Source organism: Pteronotus mesoamericanus, unplaced genomic scaffold (genome assembly GCF_021234165.1).
Source record: "Pteronotus mesoamericanus isolate MK-2021 breed Mesoamerican mustached bat unplaced genomic scaffold, CSHL_Meso_final contig_50, whole genome shotgun sequence".
Taxonomy (NCBI): domain Eukaryota; kingdom Metazoa; phylum Chordata; class Mammalia; order Chiroptera; family Mormoopidae; genus Pteronotus; species Pteronotus mesoamericanus.
In genome coordinates this window covers 16,237,490-16,258,863 of record NW_026555186.1, presented here as the reverse complement: position 1 = coordinate 16,258,863, position 21,374 = coordinate 16,237,490, and the positions used below count along the sequence as shown (strand labels likewise).

At 48.9% G+C, this 21,374-nt stretch overlaps 1 protein-coding gene across 1 annotated transcript in view; it reads right to left on the bottom strand.

Annotated features, from left to right (window-relative positions):
• SLC9A3 (solute carrier family 9 member A3) overlaps nt 1-21,159 on the bottom strand; it is a 44,881-nt gene extending 23,722 nt beyond the window's left edge. The window contains exon 1 of the mRNA XM_054578362.1: nt 20,952-21,159. Within this exon, the coding sequence (XP_054434337.1) occupies nt 20,952-21,159 (208 nt within the window). The remainder of the gene's footprint in view (nt 1-20,951) is intronic.
• Nucleotides 21,160-21,374: the final 215 nt, after the last annotated feature.

Here is a 21,374-nt window from a genome sequence, read left to right as displayed (position 1 = left end):
CGGGAGGGCTGTGCGGGAGTCCCACTCCCCTGGCAGGTGCGCACTGGCAGCTTGGGAGGTGGCTGCTTCCTGCACCACAGCACACAGGGTCTGAAGGCCTGGCCCTTCTGTTCACAAACCACGAAATGTTTCAAATGCCATGTGGTTACAAAATTCAAGCAAATTTTGTCAGCTTTTAAATTAAGAAGTGCAAATTGTTAGTGGCTTCCTACGGAAGCAGCGGATTTTTCAATTCTGAGCCATTGTGAGCAACAGACATGAGGAGAGAAGGAAGGCTGGGCCTCTCTGGGTTGGCTCTGGCCTTCGGTCTACATTGTGCCCTCATGACTGACAGACAGGGAGACCCTTCAACCCCTTGGTCACAAACACGGACGAGCTCAGAGAGACCTTCGGGCCTGTGTTTCAAAGTGGGGTCTGAGTCCTGAAACACTGAGGTCCCTCCTGCATCTATCCTCTTTGGAGAATACATTTGACTCGCTGATGTTCCTGCTTTGAATTGTGTCATTATCCTCATTATTTATCTTTATCTGTCACACCATTTCCCATAAATATTTTTGTAGAAGGTGGTACTCAAATAGGGCTGGGTACAGCTTTCACAAGAGCCCCCACTGCTTCTCTGTGACCCAAGTCACTAACAGATGTGTCCTCTGGGGTCCGATTAGAAAGCCACAGTGAGAAAAGCTCAGTGGCCGGCTTCCCCAGTGCCCGGTAGGGGTGAGAGGCTGGTGGTTGGTTGAGTGCTCACACTGTGGTTCCTGAGGCCTGGGGCTCAGGACGGGGGTCTCAGGAAAAGCAATGAGACAAAAGGACAGGGTTTTAGAGTCATCTTCAAGCCCTGGAGAGAGACCCAGAGGAACACTTCTTTAAAATAATCCTCATCCTGCATTCAGAGGCATCCACCCCAAGGCTGTCCCTTGTGGGGCAGGTAGGAACCACCCAGCAGGTGTTATTGATATGTTATGTGGTTCAACACATTAATAGTAATGAATAGTTAGTGCTGTCAGGTAACGCTGTGAGCGAATGCTGTGTGGCTTTGGTGTGACCCACGTGAGCGAATGCTGTGTGGCTTTGGTGTGACCCACGGGAGCCAGGGCACCAGCCCCGCCTGCAGCAGGGGAGCCTCCACACTGCAGCGTCCTTTTCCCCAAGTGCCTTCTCCTGCCCAGACCTTCCTCCATGGCAGTCAGCTCCCAAAGCGTTCCACGTACAAAGGATTATACACTTTAACGTAAAGATATGAAAGAGGATCTGCAACAATTACAGGTGTCTCCTGCTTTTCGAAAGTCTACAATACATTATGCCACTTCGCTTTTATGAAAGACCTACATTAGTACCTGTTTTTGCTAACTGGAATAAATTCAAAGAGGATTTCTGTTCTTATGAAAAAAAGGCAAAAAGCATAAAAAGCATTCAGTGTTTGTTTTGCAGCGGCTGTTATAGAGGCAGCAGCACCCCAGGCAGGGAGAGCGGCAATGCTTTCACTGTATGTTAGTCATATGTGTTATTTGGTGTAATTTAGTAGGTTATTTTTTCAGTCTGGGAATATTCAAAATTTTTTCTATACAAATGAATGGTAATTGCTTCTTCCCTTTATGTCGTTTTGGTTTAAGAAAGCTTTCATAAGAACGTTCTATTTTTGAATTATGGGGGAAACCTGTGTATCTTTATGGCTAGAAATCGGTGGAGTAGCTCCTATTACACCAACTCTCCCTCTCTCCCTCAAGTAGCAAGCATAAACACACACACACTCTCTATCTCCATATGTATAGATATAGATATAGATATATACACATATATATATACACGCACACACATATACTAATTAATACACTGAAAAGGAAAAGAAAGCAGAAGCTGTAGGGGGGGCTCTAAACTTTCAGGAAGGAACAAGCGCTAGTGATTTTCCTGTTTGTTTTTTTTTTAAATGGGTTTTTCCAGAGAGCAAATCCCAGCCAGGACCATGCAGACCAGCTAAAACTCCGAAAGAAACCTATAGTCCTCCTGGACTGAAAAACCAAAGGACAAAGATCAGTATGAGCACAGCAGCTGAGATGTGTGGGGGGGGGGGGGGGGGGGGGGGGGGCGGCGCAAATCCCAGAAAGGGAAGAGCCTGAGAGGCCAAAGCCCAGAGTCTTTGTATCAATTCTTTCCAGATCTCTGGCATTATACATGAAAGAGGCAGCCCCTCAACAGAAGCCAAAAGAAGTGCACAGAGATATCAGCTGCTGTCACCACAGGGAAGACATTTTTGTAGTTTTAGTACAATCCTGGTAAAACAATAAGGCAGCAACAAGAAGGAAGCAACAACAACTACCCAAAAACCCAATGTTTTTCAGAAAAACCAAATAGAACACACAGTTTCTACAATGTATCAGTAACAATGTCCTGGATACAATCCAAAATCACTAGACAAGTGATTTTTAACCTTTTTCACCTTATGGCACACATAAACTACTTATTAAAATTTGTGGCACACCAAAAAAATATATTTTTTGCCAATCTGACAAAAAAATGGGTATAATTTTGATTCATTCACACCAGATGACTTCTGTTGTGTTGGTTGTCACTTTTTAATTTGACAACCTACAGAAAAAGCGGTCAGTGCCCCTGACTAAATAGTCAAGTATTGCATGTTTTAAAAGTTCTTGTGGCACAGCAATGTGCCATGGCACACTGGTTGAAAATCACTGCATTAAACATATGAAGAACCAGTACAGTGGGACCCATAAACCAATGGAGACCTCAAGATGACATAGATGTTAGAATTCGCAGACAAGGATTTAAAAACACCTAGTTAAACTATCCTTAAGGATATTAAGGAAAATATGATAAATTAACAAATAGTAAATCTTAGCAGTGGAATAGAACAGGGATTGGTAAATTTTTTCTGTAAGGGCTTGATAGTGGTGTTCAAGATGATGGTAGCATAAGAGGATACTGAATTTGCCACCTCCCATAAGCATGCTGAAATAAATATGCATATAGAGGGGAATTCCTTTTGAGAGACAACTGAGGGATTAATGAACAGCTTCTGAACAACAACCAAGAGAAAAAGACCAAATAGGGAAGATCTGGAAACTGTGGTAGCTTTCTGAGGGCTGTGAGGGTTCTCCACGGTTGGAGGTGTCCATGAGCACCTTGTTTATGCCCCTCCCCACTTTGATAAGGTGGGTGGGAGCTCCAGTTGGGTGCTCTAGCCTACCTACAAGATCACTGCAGCACATTTACAACCACACTGCTCAGAGCCCATTTTTGCTTTGATTAAAGGGAGCAAGCAAGATCAATAGGTGTCACCAAATGCACCTAGCCTCCCTGCCCAGAGCTGCTCCAGCCCACCAGGCCAGTGCCCTGGGCCCTTAGGCACCTGTCAGGCTCCAATCAACCTGCCAAAACCACCCAGCACACTTTTTTAAGACTTGGAGAGTGCTACTTTGTCTAATTCATTTACTCAAACATAGAAAGCCAAACAAAATGAAAAGACAGAAAAATATTTCTCAAATAAAGGAGCAAGAAAAATCCCAAGGAAAAAAAAATCCTAAACAGAGATAAGCAATTTGCTTGATAAAGAATTTACAGAAACAATCATAAGGATTCTCACCAAAATTGAGAATAGAATAGGAGCTTAGGAAATACTTCAACAAAGAGTTAAGAAGTATGATAAAGAACTAAGCAGAGCTGAAGGATACAGTAACTAAAATGAAAAGTACTCTAATAGAAGAACAGATCAGCAACCTGGAAAACAGACTACTGGAAATCAACCAATCAGACAGCAACAAGAAAAGAGGATTTAAAAAAATGAGGGTAGTTTAAGGGACATCTGGGACAGCATCACGTGCATAAACATTCACATTATAAGGATCCCAGAAGGAGAAGGAAAAAAAGAGAACAGAAACTTTATTTATTTATTTTAAAGAAATAAATGGCTGAAAAATTTCTTAACCTGGAGAAAGAAACAGAAATCCAGGTCCAAATAACACAGTGAGTTCCAAACAAGAAGAACCCAAAGAGACCCACACTAAGATATAGTGTAACTAAAATAGCCAAAGTTAAAGAGAGGATTTTTGAAGGCAGCAAGAGAAAAACAACTAGTTATACACAAAGGAAACCACAAAAGGCTGTCAGTTGATTTTTTAGAAGCAACAGTTACAGGCCAGAAGGGAGTGGTGCAAAGGGAACCTATAACCTAGAATAATTTACCCAGCAAGGTTATCATTCAGAATTGAAGGAGAGATTAAGAGTTTCCCAAACAAACAGAAACTAAAGGAGTTCCTTACCATTAAACCAGCTTAACAAGAAATGATAAAGAATATTCTTTAAGCAGAAAAGGAAAGGCCATATTCAGAAATAAGAAAATATGATAAAGAAAAATTCTCACACGTAAAACCAAATATTTAATAAATACAGTGAATAAGACTTTAAAAACCTACTATTAAGATCAAAAGACAAAAGTACCAAAATCAACTCAAACTATGATAGTAGTTAGGAAATTCACAAAACAAAAAACTCCTTAAATATGATGTAAGAAACATAAAGTATAGATGGGGGAGTAAAAATGTAGTACTTTTACTATCACATGCACCTGGCATCCCTCCCAAACTATATTAAAACTTAAATGCCTATCAGCTTCAAATATACTGCTATATATACAGAATGATATATATAAAACTCATGGTAACCACAAAATTAACCTACCAAAGATGCAAAGAATAAAGAGAAAGAAACTCAAACAAAACATTGAAGAAAACCAGCAAACCATGAGGAAAGAGATGAAGAGAAGAGTAAAAGAATAGTTAAGAACTATTCAATACAAAAACAACCCAAAACAATTTTAAAAATGACAATAAATACTATAAATGTACATGGATTAAATGCTCCAATAAAAAGACACAGACTGGCTGAATGGATTAAAAAACATGCTCCATCTATATCCTGCCTACAAGACACTCACTTCAATTGAAAGACACATACAGACTGAAAGTGAAGGGATGGAAAAAGATATCCTATGCAAAAAGAAGAAAAAAGAAAGCTGGGTCAACAATACTCATATCAGACAAAAATAGACTTTAAAACAAACAATGTAGATAAAGACAAAGAAGGATATTACCTAATTATAAATGAGTCAATCCAAATAGAGGATATAAGAATCATAAATATCCATGCACCCAACATAGAAGCACTTAAGTATATAAAGCAAATATTAATAGTCATAAAGGGAGAAATTCACAATAATACAATAACAGTAGAGGTTAAAAACCAACTCACATCAATGGACAAATCATCCAAACAGAATATTAATAAAATGATGGCCTTAAATGTCACATTAGACTACACCAATTTAATACACATTTATAGGACATTTTGTTCAAAAACTGCAGAATACACATTTTTTTTTAAGTGCACATGAAACATTCTCCAGGATAAATCATATATTAGGCCACAAACAAGTTTCAGTAAATTCAAGAAGACTGAAATCATATCAAGCATCTTTGCTGATCACAATGGCACAAAACTAGAAATCAACTACAGGAAGAAAACTAGAAAAAAACACAAATCACAGAGGCCAAACAACATGCTATTGACAATCAATGGCTCAGAGGAAAGCAAATGGGGAATCAAAACTACCTTGAGACAAATGAAAATGAAAATACAACTTTCCAAATTTAAGGGATGCAGTTAAAGCAGGTCTAAGAAGAAAGTGAATGAACAAGCCTAACTCAAGAAGCAGGACAAACTGCAGTTTAAAAATGTAACTTTACACCTAAAAGGAACTAAAAAGAGCAGAACAAAGAAAACCCAAAGTAAATGAAGGAAGGAAATAAGATCAGAGCAGAAATAAACAAAATAGAAATTTAAAAAAATAGAAAAGATCAGTGAAACTAAGAACTGGTTCTTTGAAAAGATAAACAAGATTGACAGACCTATAGCCAAAATCATGAGGAATAAAAGAGAGCAAGCCCAAATAAATAAAATCATAAGTGAAAGAGCAGTTACAACTGACACCACAGAAATACAAAAGATCATTAAAGAATATACAAGTATATGTCAATAAATTTGACAATCTGGAAGAAATGGAAAATTTCTGGAAGCATATATTACCTTCCAACACTAAACCAGAAAGAAATAAAAAATCTAAACAGACTGTTCACTAGCAACGAAATTGAAGCCGTAATCAAAAAGCTCCCAACAAATAAAAGTCCAGGATCAGACAGCTTGACAGATGAATTCTACCAAAAATTTAAAGAATTAATACCTATACTTCTTAAACTATCTCAAAAAATCAAAAAGAAATGCTTCCAAACTCATTCTATGAAGCCAGAATTACCCTGATACCAAAACCAAGTAAAGACATTACAAAAAAAAGAAAATTATAGGCCAGTATCCTTGATGAACAGAAACACAAAAATCCTCAACAAAATATTAACAAACTGATTCAACAATACATTAAAAAGATCATACACCATGACAAAATGAATTTATCCTGGGGATTTAAGGATGCTTCAACACTGGTAAATCAATCAACATGATACATTTCATTAACAAAATGATGATAAAAATTACATTATCTTCTCAATAAATGCAGATGTTTGACAGAATTTTAATTATGATAAAAACAATCAACAAAGTGACTACAGAAGAAACATTTTTCAACATAATAAAGACCATATATGACAAATCCACAGCTAATATCATACTCAATGGTGAAAAGCTGGAAGTTTTTCTTCTTAAATCAGGAACAAGACAAGGATGCCCGCTGTCATCACTTCTAATCAACATAGCATTGGGATTCCTAGCCAGAACAATCAAACAAAAAAAAGAAGTAAAATGCATCTAAATTGGAAAGAAAGGAGTAAAATTTTCATTATTTGCAAATGACATGATATATATGGAAAACCTTAAAGATGCTGCCAAAAAAGTATTAGCACTAATAAATGAATTAAGTAAAGTTGCAGGATATAAAATCAATATACAGAAATTTGTTTGTTGTATTTCTATGTATCATAATAAATAATCAAAAGGAGAAATTAAGAAAACAATACCATTTACAATTGCATCAAAAAGTATAAATATCTAGGAATAAATTTATCCAAAGAGGTGAAAGACCTATATTCTGAAAACTATAAGACATTGAAAAGAATGGAAGGGGATACAAATAAGTGGATTGCTCATTGATTAAAAGGATTAATATTGTTAAAATGTCCTAACTGCCTAAAACAACATACAGATTCAATGCAACCTCTATTAAAATACCAATGGCATTCTCTCAGAACTAGAACAAGTAATCCTAAAACTTATACGAAATCACTGAAGACCCCACATAGCCAAAGAAACATTGAAAAAAAACATACCAAGCTCTCAGATTTCAAACCATATTACAAACCTACAATAATTAAGTCAGTGTGGTACCAGCATAAAAACAGATATACAGGTCAATGGAATAGAAATGAGAGCCCAGAAATAAATTCTCACTTACATGGTCAATTAATCTATGACAAAGGAGGCAAAGAAATACAATAGGGTAAAGACAGTCTCTTCAATAAGTGGCATTGGGAAAACTGGACAGATATATGCAAAAAACAAAAATGAAATTGAACCACGTTCTTACACCATATTTAAAAAATAAACTCAAAATGGATTAAAGATTTAAATGTAAGACCTTAAAATTTTTAGAAGCATAAAACTCCAAGAAGAAAACAGGCAATAAACTCTTGGACATCTCCCTTAGCAATATTTTTTTTGGATATACCTCCTCAGGCAAGGGAAACAAAAGAAAAACTTTTAAAAATGGGACTTAATCAAACTAAAGAGTTCTGCACAGCAAAAGAAACCATAAATGAAATGAAAAAGCAACCTACCAAATGTGAGAAGATATTTGCCAATGATACATCTGATAAGGGGTTACTACCCAAAATATGCGAGAACTTATATAACTTAACACCAAAAAAAGGTCCAATTTAAAAATGGGCAGAGACCCTGAGTAGACATTTCTCCAAAGAAGACATACAGACGACCAATAGGCATATGAAAAAATGCTCAGCATCACTACTCATCAGAGAAATGCAAATTAAAGCCACAATGAACTAACCTTATACATGTCAAAATGGCTATCATCAACAAATCAACAAACAAGTGTTGGCGAGGATGTGGAGAAAAGTGAACCCTTGTGCACTGTTGGTGGGAATGCAGACTTGTGAAGCCACTGTGGAAAACAGTATGGAGATCCCTCAGAAAAAAAATTTTAAAAGCTGCCATATGATCCAGCAATTCCAATTCTAGGTATTTATCTGAAAAAAACAAAAACACTAATTTGAAAAAAAATATGCAAAACAAACAAACAAAAAAACCCACCAGATGGTAAATCATTGAGGCTTGTGGGCTATATAGTCTGTTTTGTAACTACTCAGCTCTGCTATTTAACACAAAGACAGCCATAATAAATAAATAAATGGGCACAGCCTGTGTTCTAATATAACTGTATTTACAAAAACAGGAGACCCACCATGGGTTGTAGTCAACTGACCCCTGAAACAAAAGAGATCTAAAAGAACCAAATGGAAGTTCTAGAATTGAAAAATTCAATATCTGAATGAAAAAAAATCCAAAGGATAGGCTTATTTCACAGAAGATAGAGGTGACAGGAGAGATGGTGGACTTGAATATCAATCAATAGAAATGATCCAATCTGAAGAACAAGGAGAAAGAAGGTTCCAAAATGAAGAGCCTCAGTGGCCTGGGGAACAATAGCAAAATGTCCATCTATGAGTAGCTGGAGTCCCAAAGGAGAGGAGAAAAAGAATGGGATAGGAAAAAATCCAAAGAAATAATGGCCGAATGCCCCCAACTTAGTGAAATATACAGATTTACAGATTAGAGAAGTTCTTCAGCATGGATGATTTCTACTGATCTGTCTTCCAATGAAGCTGGAACAGGTGTGAGGTGAGCTGAGGGTCCAGGGCAGGTAAATGTGGATGGGAGAGAAGGAGAGGCCTAAAAGCGGCGCCTGGAGTTAGGGGTGAGCTGGGTGGAGGTGGGGGCTGCACCAGGACCTCAGAAGGGGGGCGGCAGAGTCCACCCACTAATCAAACTGATGATTGAATGACACATGGGGCATGACTTGGGTAGGTAGCTGGTGACCAGGTCACTGAGACCTTATCAAGCAAATGACTCATTGAACCCCAGTGTGACAGGCACGCTGGCAAAAACAGGGAAGACAGGGAAGAAGTGAGGGTGCCATATCAGAGTCGCGCAGATGTGGGCCAGCACCACATAGGTGAGGAAGGGCTATGAAAGGGCCCTTTCCCTGCACAAGGTGGAGAAAGGGCTAAGAGGGGCACGTGCGGTGCACCACATCCGAGAAAGCTGGATGCCTGCTCTGCTGGGCAAATCAGAGGGGTATTCTTCTTCACTGCTTTAAGTTTCAAGAACATAAAAGGTTCATTACATCATGGGAAGCCATTGTGAGAGGAGAAAAATCTCACCCTCAGTTGGGGCTGTGGTTGCCTGGAGGCAGATGCTTCACTTTGGGGAGGGGTCAGGGGCATGAGAGGGACTCCAAAAAGTCTATAGGAATTTGGCAAACGGATACTCTGAAGGGCAGTGAGTTTGGATCTCATGAACCTTTAGAGCTAGCTTCGTGTAAGAAGTCCCAGCAAGGCCATTTCCTCTGAGGACATCTTCCTGAAGACACAACTTCTAGGTGACATCACACATCATCATAAACAAGGCTGTGCTTGCTCATGTGGCTGCCATGTCCCCATGGTTGCCCCTATCAGGGTGTTCTCACCACTGTCGCCCGAAGCCAGGACTTTGTCACAGGTCACAGAGCAGCAGGAAGAGATGGAACTATTGATTTCTGATACTGATGCAGTACAACCTGGGGACAAAGGGCTCCTCAAAGTGGGAGGACCATGAGACACCACCACCAGCCCAGAGGTCCTTCCTGGGCACCTCGTCTCGAAAAAGCTCAATGAAAACAAATACAAGCAAAAGCTCTTGGAGGAAAAGTCACGGCCAAAAAACCCAATGAGGACAGTTTTTCGGTCCCCACATCCCACTGTTTGCCCCAAATGCAGGAGAACGAGGGGCCAGGGGCAGGCCCCGCTGAGCAGCCGGCTGGGAGCTGGCCCCCACCTCCAGCTGCAGGGCCCTCACGGAGCCATACCTGTGACGGGGAGGGGGGGTGCAGGGGTCAGAGTCACATGTTTGCACATTGGACGCTTTTCGGTAGGAGTGACCCGTCTTGCCACTTTACAAGTTATTAGTATTTCATCTCTTTCAAACTTGGTTTCCTTATTGTAAAATGATAGTCTACTAGACCTTTCGGGGCTGCTGTAAAGAGGAAAATCAGATTCCTGCAAGGAATGTGCATTGAGTGCTTCTTCCCCAAGCCTGATGAAAGCAAAAGGGAAAAGTTGTCATTTAGTTTTAGTTTTAGTTTTTTTGGTTGCGGTACCAGGAAAAAGGGATCTTTTACCTACATGTCCCCACCATGGCATGCACACATCTACCACCACATGAACACATCCACTATAGCACGCACATGTCCACCGCACCATGCACATGTCCGCCACGCCATGCACACGTCCGCCACAGCATGCACACACATATCTACCACGGCATGCATACATTTTCACCACAGCACATGAGTCCTTCCTGGGCCCAGCTGTGAATTATCCAAGTGGCTCTCATGACAGGAGGGATTGGGGCCAGCTGCCCAAGGAGCACAGACCCTCCCCTGCTCTCCTCGATGGAGGCACGGGGTGCTACCCTGAGGAGCACATTATGAAGCAGAGATTTTGTCCCGGGGATAGTGTCTTGTTTAAATTCCCACAGTCAGGCACTGAAGCTGGTCAACGTGGATTTAAGCTGAAAACAGCTAAACACAGCACCGCAGGCTCTTGCAGGCAGCCGGGCTGATATGATGGACCCACTCAACTCAAGGGCTGCCTGCCCTCAGCACCTGTCCCCTCATGCTGGCCACTGCAGACACAGGCCAGGGGCCAGGCCTCCGCCAAGGGCAGAGCTCCCAGGGCAGCCAGCATCCTTCCTGCTCCTCTCCTGGGAGCAGATACAACTGTGCCGCATCAGGTCTACCTGAGAAATTCTACTGTGTTCCTTATTAGCCATGGGCCACAAGCACAATCCAGAATTACAGATGACATGCCACACACTTAGCAAGACACTGGCACTGGCTCAAGGAGGCACAGTGCTCTTTGGCAGTAGATTTACATTCAGCTCATTAACACTAAAACAAATTTTCAGATCATGAGAAAACCAAGCACATAAATGGAAAGCCCACTGTAGGCGCACCTCACATGGGCAAGCCCAGAGGGGGCCTCGAGGGAGCGTGAGTTCAGGGACAAATCCGTTTGCTCTCCTCCCACTGCACCAGCTCGGGGGTACCACAGAGGGCTGGGAGGAGGAGCCTGGAGAGCCTGGAGCACCTGGCTGGGGGTTGGGGACTTCCTGACTCTGAGATGGTGGTCAGGTGGTTAGAGTGACGGCTCTAGCCTGGAGGAAAGAGCCCATCCTGTCCCTGGGTGGCTGGCCACATGTGCTCATCCTACTCTTGCCAGCGCCTCCTGTGCGGGACACCCCAGAAACCACAGGGCGTCCTGGGTCTGGATGCCCTCCTATCAGGCCCCAAGTCCCCAGATGCACATTCTGCTCAGTTACTGAGTTACTGCTGCCACCGCCACAGGGGTGACATCTGCCTTCAGGGAGTCTGGCCTCTGCGTTGGCCTTTGGGAAGTAGCAGGAGACGGAGGCCCCTCTGGTGCACGGGCGTTGGTAGGCCTGTTCCCAGGCCTGCTCCAGGCCCTGCCCTGGGCGGTGCGTGCTGACACCCTAAGCTTAAAAAGCCTCTGTGACCTCACAACACACTTTCAGTGGCCCAAGCCTCCCACAGGTGCAGCCAAGGGGCAGCCAAGGGGTGACTTCGGCCTCTTCCTGTGCCCCCAGGCTCTTCCCTGGCCCATTCCCGTGGGAGCCTTGCCCTTCCCAGTGGAGGGGGTCCAGGGAGCCTCCTTGGTTACCCTGCGTCCAGGATTCAACAGCCACCATGCCGACACTCCATCAGATGTGTGTGGGGGTGACAACAACTCGATGGTTAAGTGAATATCCCCTGTGTGCCTGCTATTGTCCGTCCTGGTCTGAATTTCACCCACTCCTTCCTGACACCTCCTAGGGAGTGTTGGTGCCACAGAGGTAATTTACAGGCCTGATGCCCCTGGGAGGGACAGAGCCAGGATTGAGAGCCAGGCCCAGCACCCATGGCCACATGGGAAATAAGCTGAAACCCTCAACCCCATGGGAACCAGCATGCGCGCACACGTGCACACATGCACAACCACACGTGGCCAAGCACTTGGAAATTCAGACGTGGGCCTCCCTCGTGGCCCTGCCCCGTTCATGTCCATGTCTAGCTGGCAAACAATGGGGGCAGGGGTGAAATGTGCTGAGTGCCCAGCACGTGGAGGCCAAGTTCTAAGGGAAACATGAGGGGGGGCTGCAGCACCGTATTTATTGCACCCCAAAACTAGGGCTAGCTAAATCCAGGAAGGAAGAGAGCCCCATGACCCTGTGGTTTTCACCCTTTGCATTGTTCCAAAAGCTGTTAGAAAGAGGCATTTCCAGCTTTCCCATCCTGCCTTTGCAAGAAACCTTTTTCCAGCTGAGAACTCAAACCTGGTTGGACTTTGGCATGACAGCTCCGCAGGTGGTAGATTCACGGAAGGAAAGAAACAGAGTCCGGCCCTCCCCCAGCAGCCCGGTTCCTTCCCCCTGAGCAAGGTTTTGGCCCTGAAAGGGGCTGGCCTACCTCTGCCCCCAGAGGCTGGAGGTTGGGGCCAGGGTGTTTCACGGGATACCTTACCGGAGCTGACACTGGTCTGTCTGCAGGGGCCATATCTGTGCCTGAAGCAAGCAGAGGGGTCTATGAAGGGGTGGAGGGGAGGGGTGTGGGAGACAGCCTGGCTCAACGCCCCTCCTTCCTGTCCCCCGTCTCTATCTTCAAGACCTAACTGCCTACCACTGCCACCTGAATGGCCCTAAATGGAGCCCCCTGGGCTGGTGCATCTTCCTGAGCATTCTCCCTCAGCCCTCTCTTGCTTGGCCCAGCCCCCTCTCTTTCTCTGAGGCCCATCTCTACTGCCCCCAAAAGGGAAGCCTGCACTTGGCCACCATCTGACCCCTCTGCCTGGACTCTGAGCCCTAACCCAGTAAACCATGGGGCTCTCAACTCTTTCTAGAACTGAATGAACACTTGGGTTATAGATAAGACCTTGAGACACAGCCAGCTCCCAGGAAGGACCCCAGGCCCAGCCCAGGCGCCTCGCATGACCCGGAGACTGGCCACGTCGGCGCTCACCCCGCTCAGGTGCAGCCCAGGATTCCACAGGCAGCCCTGGTGCTGTCAGTGGTCATCGTTTGTCGGCCCCACCCCTGCATGTGGTTCAGGTCTGACAGAGCGGGGCACCATACGCCCTCCTTACCACCCAGGCCTGTGCCCTCCTGGGATGCTGGAGGCCCAGAGGCTGTTGCCTGGGGGGCCCTTTAGCTCTCAGAGGCCTTGTCTCACCGGGGCTGTCAGCAGCTCCTGAGGGAAGAGCTTGTACCCCTGATCAGACCCAAGTGCACATAGTCCCTGGTTTTCTGACTTCTTTATTCTGAACATATTATTGGGAAGAGTTTTATAAAATCAGAGAATTTTTGCCACAGTACAAATTCTCCTGGGGCAGCTCAGCTTATGGTGTGACGAGTCTGAGTGGCCCTCACCCCTCCCTGGCGTCTTGTTCCTCCCAGCGGGGTCCAGTCCACCTCGGCTCCGACACCCTCAGGGCCCCACTTCCCGGGCCCCTCTCACCTCATCTCCTAGGCCTCCTAGGCCTGCTGGCTCCCCCAGCTGATCCTCAGACACGCCCACGCACGCCCATCACAGTGCCTTCGGGCTCGCTGTTCTACCCCTGACAATGTTTCCCCCCCTCACCACAGGGCCACTCCCCCTGTCATTTGTTCACAATTGCACTTAATGCCATTATTCTGTGACATGGTCATGTCCGTCTGTCCCTTCATTGGAATGCTACCCTCTGAGGCTTGGGTCTGTTTTGTCGGGAGCTGCTTCCTCCTGGCCCACAGCAGTACCAGGCACATGACATTTGTTAAACGAATATTACACTGGTGAGAGCCTGTTTAGTGCCCAGAACTGTGGCTGCTAGAAAATCAAGCATTTTGGATCACACTGATAAATCAAACCGTTCAAGCCCTAAAGAGTCATCGCTGTGCTCAGGCTATTGACCTGCCTGGGACCCAAATTCCAGGCTCGGTCCCAGGAGGGTGTGTGAGCCAGGAACTGTGCAGGCATCTGTATCTCAGGAAGCCAGCATGTCAGGACGCAGCAGATTCATTCTGTTTTGTTCTAGACGGTTGGATGCAGGGTGAACAGGGCAGCAGATTTCAGCTTGTGCTGGAGAGCACTCTAGGCTCTCACAGATGAGCGTGCCGTCGCCTGGGGACCAAGCCCACTCAGGCAAGGTCTGTGTGAGGTGATGGTGTTCCCCACCCTAAACCCCAACATGCCTACAGTACTCTGAGCTAATGCTGGCACCGCCTGGAGGGTGTTGTCATTAGGGTGTGCCACTAAGCTCACTGGAGGCTGTGTGGCAGTTTGGGGGAAAGAATTCGGCTGAGGAGCTTAGGTAGGTGCTTCCTAGGCCCAGCATCTGGTCGGTTTGTAGGAGGCTTACAGACAGGTGAGAAGCTGACACTTATCAGCACAGTCATTTGTTCACTCACTCATTCATTCATTCATCCATCACCCCTGCACAAGCAGATCTTCAGGAGCATTGTTGGGGGGCAGTAGGGCTCCGGGCTTTGAGGACACAGCAGGAACAGAAAGACACAGTCCCTGCCTTTGCAGCACTGACCTGGTTGTGGAGGCATCCTCGGGAGCTGGGGGTTGGGGGCCTGGAGGGTTCTGGGCTCAGAAGAGGTGTGGCAAGAGAGATCCCAGGTAGGAGGGGCTCAGCGCCCTGGCCCTGGTGACCTGCCTGATTGGGTGGGTGGGTGGGTGTGTGTGTGTGTGTGTGTGTGTGTGTGTGTGTGTGTGTGTGTTGTGTGGGTATGTGGAGTCTGGGCTTCAGGTGAAGCCAAGGGAAGCCACTGCACAGTAGGGCCACAGCAGGGTGGTTGGGAAGCTGCCAGACACTCACCTGCCCCAAGCCCACATGCTCCCTAACTCACCACCCCCCTAGTTTGATGGGCTCTGTAGGCAGGGCTGGGTGGGGAGGGGCACTGCAGGCACCTGGGCTCACCTGTGCTGCTCTTTCCCCAGTTCTGAACAGCGGTGGGAAGAAATGGGAGACAAAGGTATCAAGAGATAGAGAAGGGCTGAAAATAAGTGCATGAGGTCAGGAAGAAGGGCTGGAGGTCAGAGGGTGGGGGAAGGATGTGAGCAAGGTGCAGGCATGGGTGGGGGAAGAGACCTGCCCCAGTTGAGCAAACCTCAGATGGCTCAGGCCCTCATACTAGGAAAGCACTCTGCCTCCCTGAAGCTTTACTCGGTGCAGGGAACAGGGACCCCACTGTGCCCAGCGTGGCTCAGGCAAGAAACCACCCTGGGCTCTAGTGCTGAGTGGTGGGGAAGTGGGCACTGCTTAGACCCCTTGCCCAACACCTGGCACCCCAAGGCTTGGTCCCTGAGACCTGGTCCCATACTACCTGGTGCCTGAGATCCAGCACCCCAATACCCAGAAACCCAAGGTTTGGTGTCTGAGGCCCAACACCAGAGAACAGCCAGCTGCCAGGCTCAGAGCTGTGGGCACTGAGCCCCTTGGAGCAGGCCTATTCAAGCGCCCCAGCAGGACAGAGCCAGAGAAGCCCCTTCTCTGAGAGAAACTCAGCGCCTGCCAGGGTAGGGCAGGTGGAGAAGCTGAGAAGAGCTGGCCCTGACCTTGGCTGGCCTCCCTCACCAAGTGCTAAGCACCCCACCCTTTTTGGGTGCACAGCTTCCGCTAAAAGTTGTGGCTGAAAAGGAGTGGGTAGACACTGGGGCGAGGATGTATGGATGGGGACTCCAACTCTAAATACTCCCTGGCTCCGGGAGAGCACATGGCAGGGGGCCCGGTACGAGTGGCAGGGAAAACCCACCTCTGTCCTCCCGGGACAGAGCAGAACCGTCCTGGAGGGGCCAGAGCTGGGGGTGGGAGTGGGGCTGACATGTTTGTGAATAAATAAAATGTGAGGCTGATTAAGGGGTCGGATTAGAGACCCCAGAGATAAGTTTCAGCAAACTCCTGCATTCACAGAGCCTGTGTGTGCTGAGGCTGACCCGGGCCAGATGCCAAAGGGGACTTGGAGTCCTGGGAGCAGGTGGTGATTCTCTCCTGGACTCATACGGGAAGCTGGCCCAGGTGGCAGGCTCCCTGGGGAGTCCTGTCTAGGGAGCAGGCAGGACTGGGTGCTATTGTACTTCCTGACCTTTGCCCCCTTCCTCAGAATATCTTAGCTCCAAAAGCCCCTGGATTGTTTTACAGCTGGGGGCTAACTCTCCCATGGGCAGTTCTTGAAAAAAGGAAACTTTTCACCCTCAGCATGGAACCCTCCCTCCCAGAAACTCTTGGGAAAGTCCTTGGCTCCAGGCATTGGATGACGGGTCCTCACTCCAGGCTCGCACACTCCTTCTGTCCTCTCAGGACTGGGGGCCACTAGGGCCCACTGACTTTGCCTACTCTTGGGAGGATAGGGTCCACTGGGAACTCTTGCTCGTCGCTCTGCCCTTCTAGGCCATCCTTGTCTTTCAGATCCTCTTATGCCTTCCTTCCAGGGGAGCAAGGGAAATTCAGCGGGTACAGGTGGAGAGCGTGGTGGAGGGCGTCCGGGAGCCCATGAGAAAGAGTTGGACAGGAGTCAGGGGCTCCTGGTCTAAAGCCAGAGCATGGGAAGTTAACCCCAGGAGGCAACACCCCCAGCGCTTCCCCCACAGCCTGGGACACAGTTCAGGTCAGACACCCAGTGCCTGACAGCTGCGCCTCAGAGAAGCCCACCATCAGGCAGCGGACGTAGACAAAAGTCACACAGCCAGGGCAGGCCCGAGGGCTGAGAACACTTTTAGGAAGTGAAAGTCTGGCCTGGTCCAGTGTCCAAAGTGACCCTTATATGGCGGCTACAGACCAGGAACTCCCCAGGGAAGCGCGTGTCCGAGGCTCCATGCTGGTCCAGAGGACACCCCGACCCCGAACAGCGGCAGGCACCATCCTACAGCATAAGGATCCTCAGCCTCATTCTTCATTTGACCCTGAGCTGCGGACAGATCCCTGGCCGCAGCAGCCCTCTTCTCCCCTGAATTTCCTAAAGATGCAAAACAGGCCCAAATATACATATGTGGGGAGCTTGCAAGACACGGGGTCTTGGGCATCTGTGGGCACAGCAGTCACACCTGCTCCTCACCTTGCAAAGTGACAGGATCTAGTCCTGGGTCTCCAGGACAGTGCTGTGACCCTACTCTCCACCGCTGTCTGTCCCCAGCTACCGAGCAGAGAAGTTGCCTTAAAACATGTGCACGAGATATTGCCTGTGTCTCGGGGTCCCCTGCATCTTATTTAGCCAACAAGGTTACGAACGGCTGGAAGAAATATGACCTCTCACATACATACAAGGTACGTATGTGGCTAAAACTTAGAACCATGTGTGAGACACTCAACAAATGTTTGGAAATCAACATCAGTCCAACTCTCCTCTTCTGTAACTTGAGACTCGAATAGTCTGGATGATCCCTGACTGTTTTAAACCATGAAAGGGGCCAAGGAGCTTAACAAGTGTGAACCCTGGACTGTGGGGCAGGAGGAAGTGCACTGTGATCCAAACACGTCCCTCATCTGCACACAGGCTGGACCCTTGGCACGCGGCCTCCAGGCCCAGTGAGGTGAAGGCATGGGCGTGAGTGGTCGTGGGGGTTTGAGTATAGGCGCTAGGGTTGGCTTCACGGGGAGGGAGAGATCTGAGGGGCCTGGTCCCCGAGTCAGGACCTAAGTGTAAGCCCAGAGCTCACAGAAGGCAGGGGGCACTGTGTGCAGAGGGCTGACCAGGGAGGAGGGCGGGGCAGTGGGGAGCCCCTGGCTCGGTCCAGCGGAAGCCAGGTCAGAGCCCTGCTTTTCACTGCAGAGAACGCAGTGGATTGTGAGGGATGGGACATGAGCAGCACAGTGGGGTCTGGCCTGGAACGAATCTGGACCACTGGGATGAGGTGATCAGCTCAAGGCGCTTCCAGGTTTGTGGGGCTAAGTATGAGTGGTGAGTCCAGCTTATTTGCTAAGCTTTGGCTTTGAGCCCAGAGGCCTAAGGAGGGGGTGGGTGGGGGGTCCATCTGAGGTATGGGTAGATGTCTGTGCAGACATGCCTAATGACGAGCCACACTTTCAGGGAACCCCAGGCTGGAGATGGGGGCCCTGGCCCCAAGCCAGTACCTGGCGGACTGGGTGTGGGGCAGCACACAGAGGGCGGATGCGGGGGACACGTCAGGCCCAGGCCCAGGAGCAGTGCCCCCAGGGCGGATGAAGAAGGAGCAGCCTCAAATGACGGGGACAGGACAAGACTGTAAGCGGGGGACTCCAGAGGGCAGGGAAAAGAGGTGGGGTCATGTGCAACTCATGCTGTGCCATGAAGAGGGCCTTGGGGACTTGGGCAGGGTCAGTGCAGGGATTCCAGGGGACAGGACTACAGGGGAGCAAAAGGAGGGACAGGGAGCAAACGAGGCTGGGAGATGGGTGGGCCTGAGTAGAGTCCCAGCTGACATTTTAAGATGGGGAGACTAAGTGACTCTGCAGTACTCCCTATTCACAGGCGAGGCCCCGATGCCGTCATAGTGGGAGCCTCCAGATACAGAACCATGTGGGTTGGGATGTGGCGAGGCCTGGTTCAGGGCCAAAGGGCACACCAGGGGACGCTTGGTCAGCCCCATGGGTCTTCATTGTCCAGAGGGCCCCCACCCCCAGCCTCCCAGGATCACAATAACATATGGGGTGTGGCGCTGTTAAGGTGAGCCTTTTTAAATGGTGAGAGCTGGCAGGGAAACACATTCTGCCCTGCCCATGAGACTGAGCTGGAGCTGCTGCAGCAGGTGACCCCCACCCTGGAGAAGGCCCTCTTCGGACAGTTTGAGTCCTCAGAGACCTGCAGGACGCGGCTCTTCCTGGGTGAGTAACAAAGTCTGGGCCAGGCAAATACTCGGGTCCGTGCTAACCTGCCATTCCCCGCACCCTGACTCAGGGCTGACGGGCTGGTGCCCCGATGGCTGTCACTAAACTCTCCTATGCCAGTCTGCACGCCTGTGCAGACACCAGCGGCTGGACAGAAAGTGCTAGTTTGATTGCACAACAGAGATGCTGTACCTCCCAGTGTTTTGGCCCACCCTGTCCATGACATCATCCTTATGGTAGTTTCACAAAGGAGAGAAGGTGGCAGAGGAAGAGGACCACCCCCCTCCCACCACTCTGTCCCAGAAACAAGCCAGTTCTTGGGTGAGCAATGTGAGCGGCAGGGCAGGGTGTGCCCAGAGCCCCAGGCTGAGGCTGGACCTGCCCGGTAAACGTCACACTGGACGTGGACAGTGTCGGTGGTCTCCCCATGGCAGGGGCGTCTGGCCGAGACACAGCACATGAGACCCCCTCTTGGGGCTCACATTTTACTCCTGACATCACAGCCCCCACAGGAAAGCCCTCTGGGGACAAAGTAAGAAAGGTGACCAGGCAGGCAGGGCCAAGGGGCTACACACAGGCCAGGGAAAAGGAAAGACCAGGCAGAGGGATCCAGACAGCTCCTAAGAGAGAGAAAGCAGAAGTGAGAGGGACTTCAAGGGAGCCACTGGCATAAAGCGAAGTGAAAGGAAAACAAGCTGCCACCAGCCTCTGCCCGGTACCCCAAACCCCAGGTCCAAAGTCCTCTAAGGTCTTGCCCCAAACCCGTCCTTCCTGTCCTGAGGAGGAGGATATCAGTGCCCCCAAGGCCCCAGAAGGGGCCCTCTTCTCTTTGCCTTGCCCCTCCCCATTCCAAAAACATTGGCGATCCCTCCCTGCCACCTACCGTTTCTTGGGCAGGAGGTGGTGGGGCGTCCTCAGATCTCGTTCTCAATGGGCCCTTCCCCTCCATGGGCCCTCGTCTCAACGGGCCCTCCCTCAGGCTCCCCCTAGTCAGTTACAAATGCCATTACAACTCAACCGTCTCAGCTAAGACCCTCTCTGGTGCTGACCAACACTTAGAAACTTAGTCCTTGTAAGCTCTTAGGGAAGATGACCTTCCCATCACCTTGCTGGGAGTTACAGCAATCCCCACTTCGCTGGCTCACTAGGGCAAGTTAAAAGAAGAGAAATCTTACAGTCGGGGATTTTAAAAGAGAAACACTGTCAGTGGGAAAATGCTCCTATAAATAGGATTTTACTGGGTTTAATTTTGAGTGGCACCATTTCCCCTTCTGCTCTGGAACAAAGTATCACCTCAGTGCTTGACAGGAAGGACATTCCCTCTCGGGGCATTAAAAAGCCCCACGAGCCCGACAGACGGAAAACCCGGCCCAGGAGCCCCAGAGCAGAGCGGCGCGCTGCACGCAGGCCTGGATGCGCCGACTGGAGCTGGAATGCGGGGCCGCGGAGGCCGGAGCGCGGAGGCTTCCCAGATTGCTCCCGCCCAGCAGGATCCGACGACTCTCCGGGACAAGCCGTGCCGCGCTCCGGGCCCGACCAGGCTCGCGGCCCCTGAGCTTCGCCCTGTCTGACCCAAGGGCTGACTCCCCGGGTTGGGCGCGGTGCTCTGGGACTGGACCGCGAGGCAACTGACGCTAGACGCGCCCCCTCCACAGGGAAGACCGTGGATCCGGCACAGTACCGGAGAGCAGGCGGGGTCGGTGGCGGGAAAGACGCGGCGGGGCCAGAACCCCGCGACTCTCCCTACTTGGGGTCGCTTACCGATCTTGGCCACGCTGGCCACGAGGATCCAAAGCGCGATGATGTACGGGTCCTGGACGTGGTCCCATTTGAAGGTGACCACCTGGAAGCCCCCGCTTTCGTGTTCGACATCCTTCTCGAAGCCCCGCGCCTGCGGCAGCTCGCCCAGCGTCAGTAGCAGCACCAGCAGAAGCCTCCAACAGGGGCCCGGGGCCCTGTGCTGAGACATCGTCGCCACCGCTCAGTGCCGTGTCCAGACGGTCATGTCGTGTGAGTCTGGCTGCGCTCTGCTGGACAAGCTGCGCCGCCGCTGGACGAGCCAACCCGCGGGACTCGTGAAGGGCGGCGCGGAGCCGAGAGTGCTCCAGTGCGGGCTGCTGTCCTGGTCCCCGCCCGCTGGGGTGGCCTTTAATCCCGCGGCCCCCTCCCGCGCCGGGGCGGGGC